Raw genomic sequence first — 7,245 nt, 5'->3', positions numbered from 1 at the left:
GCAAGTAACAACATGACATACAGTGACAGCTACGAATGACTCCGAAAACACTAAATATTAATAATAATAAAACATTAATGATAAAACACCATTGATCAAGCATGTGAACCAACAAACTACTAGGGACAATTTGCACTTACACCGAAGCCAATTAACCTACAAACCTGTACGTCTTTGGAGTGTGGGAGGAAACCGGAGCGCCCGGAGAAAACCCACGCGGGTCACGGGGAGAACGTGCAAACTCTGTACAGACAGCACCCGTGGTCAGGATTGAACCTGGGTCTCTGGCGCTGTGATGCAGCAACTCTACCACTGCGCCACCGCGCCGACTTAGATTGAGAGAGAACAGGCAGCAGGAATAACTGCAGAGACCAGAGTGTGGGACAGGTTAATGGCAGCAATTAGTTAGCCGGCTAGAATTATGTGTAATCGCTGGCTGACTGAGTGTCGTGCTTTGACAAGAGAACCTTTCAATTAGTCCTTCCCTCTCAGCCTTGACACAATCACTAGGGTGTTAATAAGCTCACGACCTCTCCCTGCCACCCTGCACTTCAGGCCGTGAAGCTGGCCAAGTTGAGAGTAGTGCCTCACCCGCTGAGTTTCTCCAGCATTTTTGTCTACCTCCAGAATCAGGGACAGTTTCTTCCTGAAGAAGGGTTTCGGCCCGAAACGTCGCCTATTTCCTTCGCTCCATAGATGCTGCTGCACCCGCTGAGTTCCTCCAGCCATTTTGTGTACCTTTCGATATTCCAGCATCTGCAGTTCCCTTTTGAACACAGTTTCTTCCCAGCTGTTATCAGGCAACTGAACCATCCCACCAAAACCAGAGAGCAGTGAATCTACCTCATTGGAGACCCTCGGACTATCCTTGATCGGACTTTGCTGGCTTTACCTTGCACTAAACGTTATTCCCTTATCATGTATCTGTACACTGTAATCGGCTCGATTGTAATCATGTATTGTCTTTCCGCTGACTGGATAGCACGCAACAAAACTTTTCAATTATACCTTGGTACATGTGACAATGAACCTTTTTGAACTGAAAAGATGCTCATTTTAATCTCACACTTTGTCTTCTGCAGTATATATTTTTAACAACATTATTTTCTCCAAATCAGGACGGTCGTCTTGAATTAAAGAGCAGAGCAAATCTAATTCAGCTAATTACCAACTAATCAATTTACACCCGATCTTCAGGCAGTGTGCTGGAAGGTTCTGACAACGACATTATCAAGTGGCCCGTATCATCAGTAACTTGGCTCATTAATGTGTCGGAAGGACAGGCAGCATCTCTGGAGAGAAGGGATGGGTGATGTTTCCAAGAAAGGTCTCGACCAAATTCCTTCTCTCCAGAGATGTTGCCTGACCTGCTGAGTAACTCCAGCACTTTGTGTCTACCTTCAGTGTAAACCAGCATCTGCAGTTCCTTCCACCACAGGAGAGTCTAACCATCCACCACTGACATTCAATGGCATTGTTCTCACCAATACCTCCACCTATAACAACCTGGGGCTTGCTATTGCGTAGAGGCCAGTGGGCCAACAAGTGAACTCCTGTGGCTACAACTTTGGGGAGTTTGTCGGCACTGGGCATGCATTCGCCGGAGTTTAGAAGGATGAGGGGGGTAACTCATTGAAACTTAACAAATAGTGAAAGGCCTGAATAGAAGTGGATGTAGAGAGGATGTTCCACTAGTGGGAGAGTCCAGGGACCAGAGGCCACAGCCTCAGAATAAAAGGATTGTTCCTTAGGAAGGAGACGAGGAGGAATTTCTTTAGTCAGAGGGTGGTGAATCTGTGGAGTTCATTGCCACGGAAGGCTGTGGAGACCAAGTCTATGGATATTTTTAAGGCAGAGATAGATAGATTCTGATTAGTACGGGTGTCAGGAGCTATGGGGAGAAGGCAGGAGAATGGGGTTAGGAGGGAGAGATAGATCAGCCACGACTATGAACGGTGGAGTAGGACTTGATGGGCCGAATGGCCTAATTCTGATCCTATCACTTATGAGGTTTGGTGTTCCTGATGCGCGACACACTTCCTTTCAATTAACATTTTCATCATCTCCATGTCACAGGTCAGGTGTGTGAAACGGAATCAATGGATATGGGGAGGAAGGCAGGAACGGGCTACTGATTGTGGATGATCAGCCATGATCATATTGAATGGCGGGTGCTGACCTGAAGTGCCGAATGAGCCTACTCCTGCATCTATTGTCCATGTTTCATTGATGGATGGTCCCTCAAGTTGCCCGTTTGACACCAACCTCTCACCACATGCACAACAGAGCAGCCCACTTCAACATCACTACACCAACCGGCACAGTGGTAGAGTTGCTGCCATCCCTTCAAGCAACAAGTATAGAAGTGTGAAAACGCACACCTTCCACATTCAGGGACAGTTTCTTCACAGCTCTTCTCGGGCAACTGAACCGTCCTCTCACCAGCTAGATTATGGTCCTGACCTCCGATCTACCTTAATGGAGACTTTTGAACCACCTTTAATCGGACGTTAATGTAATATCTTTGCACTGAATGTTGCCCCCTTTATCAGTACGCCGTGGGCAGCTTAATTGTAATCATGTAGTCTTCTCTCTGACTGGACAGCACGTGCAGCCGAGAAGAACTGGGACCATTGGGAACCACATTGAACTCTGTCGGTGCCCTTTACATAGCGACCCTTTACATACCTAGAGTACTGTTTACAAATCAAACAATCTCGCTGTGACATGCCACATGTGATCATAAAGTATCAATCAATCAAACATTTTTCACTGCACCACGGTACACGTGACAATAATAATCTAAACTAACACAATTAAAAACATCAGTTACAGTTTTAGTTTTATTGTCAGGTGTACCGAGGCTCATGTGCTCTGCTCTTGAATTCAAGACGACCGTCTGATTTAGAGAAATAATGGTGTTAAAAATATTCACAAAGGATGCAGAAGACAAAAGGTGTGCGATGTAAATGAGCATCTTTTCAGTTCAAAAAGGTTCAGTTTAGTTCATTGTTACATGTACCAAGGTATAATGAAAAGCTTTTGTTGCGTGCTAACCAGTCAGCGGAAAGACAATATATGATTACAATCGAGCCGTTTACAGTGTACAGATACATGATAAGGGAATAACGTTTGGTGCAAGGTAAAGCCAGCAAAGTCCGTTCAAGGATAGTCCGAGGGTCTCCAAAAAGGGAGATGGTAGTTCAGGGACTGCTCTCTGGTTGTGGTTGGATGATTCAGTTGCCTGATAACAGCTGGGAAGAAACTGTCCCTGGACACTGGGAAGATAGATGTGGTCTTACCTGGCACTTTGGCGCTGCTGGAAGCGGCTTCACTCTGCGACAGGTACTCGCCAAACACCTGGGCTGCTCTTCACGTTCAAATCCACAGCAAGGCAGTGGGACGGAGCAAGGAGGCAAGGATATGAGTGTGAGTGGCGCACACACCCCACAAAGCCACGCAGGACCCTCCCTCCCGCCAATGGAAGAATGGCTCGACAGGGCTAGTATTCACTGGAACTTACAAGGATGAGAGGAGATCTTATAGAAACATACAACATTCTTACGGGATTGTACAGGCTAGATGCAGGAAAAATGTTCCCGATGTTGGGGGAGTCCAGAACCAGGGGTCACACAGTTTAAGAATAAGGGCTCGGCCATTTAGGGCTGAGATGAGGAAAAACGTTTTCACCCAGAGAGTTGTGAATCTGTGGAATTCTCTTCCTGCCACAGAAGGCAGTGGAGGCCAATTCACTGGATGTTTTCAAGGAGAGTTAGATTTAGCTCTTAGGGATAACGGAATCAAGGGATATATGGAGAAAGCAGGTACGGGGTACTGATTTGGATGATCGCCATGATCATATTGAATGGTGGTGCTGGCTTGAAGGGATGAATGGCCTACTCCTGCACCTATGTTCTATGTTTCTAAATCACCAATTCACACCAGCACTTACACACTGAGGCTTGAGTGATAAATCTACAGTAAATCACAGCCTGGATCTGTGAGAGGTAATAGGGTGATGCACAGAGTATTTTACCCAGAGTAGGGGAATCAAGAACCAGAGGACATAGGTTTAAGGTGAAGGCAGACACAAAATGCTAGAGTAACTCAGCGGGACAGGCAGCATCACTGGAAAGAAGGAATGGGTGATGTTTCGGGTTGAGACCCTTCTTCAGACATGGTGAGGGGGGGGGATAGATTTAATAGGAACCCGAGGGGCAACTTTTTTTTTTACACAAAGGATGGTGGGTAAATGGAACAAGCTGCTGGAGGAGGTAGTTGAGATGGATACTATCACAGTGACATTTGGACAGGTGTGTGGATAGGACAGGTGAAGAGGGATATTGGCCAAACACAGGCAGGTGGGACCAGTGTAGATGAAACATGTTGGCCGGTGTGGGCAGGTTGTTGCAGGAAGGAACTGCAGATGCTGTTTTTTACACCAAAAACCAGACACAAAGTACTGGAGTAACTCAGCGGGGTGAAGGGCCAGTGTCCATGCTGTGTGACTCTAATGAAGGCTTGTGAAAGAACCATCCACTAAGCTGCAGATGACACTGGAACTAAGATTCATTGGAATAGATAGCCCATTACTGATTGGGCAATAAAGCACTTTTAATATTTACACAGATGCAAGGACATGCTCCTTTAAACGTTTCAGATGAAGACAAAGCATGAAGTGGGGGAGAAACACAAGTGTTCAGCTCCACGGTGAATCTAAACGAGGGAACCTCAACTTAGAGTGGAAGGTCAGAGGGATGTCCGGCAAGGAAAAGTCTCGACCCAAAACATCACCCATTTCTTCTCTCCAGAGATGCTGCCTGTCCCGCTGAGTTACTCCAGCATTTTGTGTCTTCCTACAGTTTAAACCTGCATCTGCAGTTCCTTCCCACACAAAGGACAGCAAGAAACCGGAAAGGTAGATGGAAGAATGGGAAGAATGATTGGGAGCTGAGCTGATGATGTCGGCATGTTGCAAGAAGCTGCCCGACTTGCTGAGTGTCTCCAGCGTTTTACAGTCATAGTGATACAGTGTGGAAACAGGCCCTTCAGCCCAACTTGCCCACACCGGCCAACATGTCCCAGTTACACTAGTCCCACCAGCCTGTGTTTGGTCCATATCCCTCCAAACCTGTCCTATCCATGCACCTGTCTAACTTGTCCTTAAACGTTGGTATAGTCCCGGCCTCACCTACCTCCTCTGGCAGCTTGTTCCATACACCCACCACCCTCCGTGTGGAAAAAGTTACCCCTATTAAATATTTTCCCCTTCACCTTGAACCTATGTCCTCTGGTCCTCGATTCCCCTACTCTGGGCAAGAGACTCTGTGCATCTGCCCGATCTATTCCTCTCATGATCTTATACACCTCTATAAGATCTCCAGAGTTTTCGGGGTCAGTTTCTTTTGCTATTTGAAGCAAAGGGCGTTTGCTCTTTGAGCCGCCTTGTTTTAGATGGGTCCTCAACAGTGCTGCCAGTAATTCAGTGCGGGGTTTAAACGGAGCAAGCCGAGGGCGTGTGTGAAACGCCGCCTCTGCTCGCGTTAACTCTCTGCGCATATTTCACACGGATTTCCCCCCCCTAATCATTATAAAGTGATTATTTTTCTTTTGGTAAAGACTAGAGGGCTCGGAGTGAACCGGGGACGGGTGGCGGAGGGAAGCAGGTGAGAGAGAACGGGAGCGGGCAGAATGAAACACATTCACGGTCTGCAGGGGAAAGATGTAGCGCTGATACACGGTTCACGGAGCGGGCGGACAAGGGCAGAGAAACACGAGGGGGGTATAGACACACGGCGAGGTGGAGGAGCAGCTCTGGTGGGTCAGGGGAGAGAAGGAGGGGGAGAGAAGGAGGGAGAGAAGGAGGGAGAGAGAAGGAGGGAGAGAGAAGGAGGGAGAGAGAAGGAGGGAGAGAAGGAGGGAGAGAAGGAAGGAGGGAGAGGAGGGAGAGGAGGAGACAGAGGGTGAAAGAGCAGGGAACCAGTGGGGTTTGTTCACGGACAAGTAGCTCAGTGTAAGACGGTGGCGGGGAAATGGACAATAAAGTGACCCGCCCGTCTCCTGCTACAACTCAGCCCTGGGGAGCGGGTGATCAAAGGGAGACGGGAGGCGAGATGGCGAGGTCATGGTGAGATGGGGAGGGGGACCGGGAGAGATGGGGTGGGGTGGTGCGGGGGGGGGGGGCTGATGCTCCAGGCTGCGACACCCCGTGAGTTCAGACACGGGTGAGGTTTAACTTTGACGGGAGCGGGGAAACTTTGGGGTAGGGAACCAGGTGGAGGCGCTGAGTGAGTGAGCGGGGGCCCGGGGGCCGGGGTTCCCGCAGCAACTTACCGGAGCGAGGGTTCAGGCGGGGAGACGGCGCCGCTCCGCGGGGGTCTGCGCTTGGACACGGCGCTCCCCATCCTCGATACTGACCGGCCCGCCGGCAATCATCGCCCCAGCCGCGCCCACCCTGCCCGCAGCCCCCGGGACCCCGCTCCCATGTCCCGCACACACACTGACCCACACAACTACAGACCCACACACACACACACCAGACCCGCACACTGCTCTCTCTCTCACACACACACCGCGCCGCTCCTTGCGCCGGAGAGAGGAGGAGAGGGGCGGGGTGGGGGCGGCCCCCGAATATGGGCATCGGGGAGGGAACGGGAATGATGCGGGAACCAACAGGAGGGAGGGAGGGAGGGAGGAGCCGGAGAGGGAGAGAGATGGGGGGGTCGGGCGGGGGGGTCGGAAAGAGAGAGGAGATAGGGGAGGGGGTGGCGTCAGAGGGAGTTTGGGGAAGGGTCCCAGATCATGGGGAGGAGGTCTCGGGGAGGTAGGTGGGGGGGGGGGAGATGTTTGGCAATGGAGGGGTGGGTGAGACATTGTCAGGGTTAGAAGGTCAGAGAGATCATAAGATCACTAGTGATAGGAGCGGAATTAGGCCATTCGGCCCATCAAGTCTACCCCGCCATTCAATCATGGCTGATCTATGGTAGGTAGACACAAATGCTGGAGAAACTCAGCAGGTGAGGCAGCTTCTATGGAGCAAAGGAATAGGTGGCGTTTCGGGTCGAGACCCTTCTTCGATTTTCCAGCATCTGCAGTTCCTTCTTAAACGCGGCTGGTCTATCTCTCCCTTCTAACCCCATTCTCCTGCCTTCTCCCCATAACCCCTGACACCCGAGAGGGAGGGGTGAGGGGGTCAGAGAGGGATCGAGGGGGTGACAGGTTGGAAGGGATGGGGTTTAGAGTATT

At 50.1% G+C, this 7,245-nt stretch overlaps 1 protein-coding gene across 2 annotated transcripts in view; it reads right to left on the bottom strand.

Moving 5' to 3' along the window:
• nsmf (NMDA receptor synaptonuclear signaling and neuronal migration factor) overlaps window positions 1-6,530 on the bottom strand; it is a 41,449-nt gene extending 34,919 nt beyond the window's left edge. The window contains exons 1-2 of one of the 2 annotated variants that reach the window (XM_033048615.1): window positions 6,334-6,530; window positions 3,303-3,370 (exon numbers count right to left, since the gene is read on the bottom strand). In XM_033048615.1, coding sequence (XP_032904506.1) covers window positions 3,303-3,370; window positions 6,334-6,404 — 139 coding nt within the window. In that variant the 5' untranslated portion in view covers window positions 6,405-6,530. The remainder of the gene's footprint in view (window positions 1-3,302; window positions 3,371-6,333) is intronic. The other variant, XM_033048616.1, reaches the window with a different exon arrangement.
• Window positions 6,531-7,245: the final 715 nt, after the last annotated feature.

Source organism: Amblyraja radiata, chromosome 32, assembly GCF_010909765.2.
Source record: "Amblyraja radiata isolate CabotCenter1 chromosome 32, sAmbRad1.1.pri, whole genome shotgun sequence".
In the NCBI taxonomy this organism is placed as follows: domain Eukaryota; kingdom Metazoa; phylum Chordata; class Chondrichthyes; order Rajiformes; family Rajidae; genus Amblyraja; species Amblyraja radiata.
The sequence above is the reverse complement of the archived record's forward strand: the minus strand, read 5'-3'. Positions and strand labels throughout refer to the sequence as shown.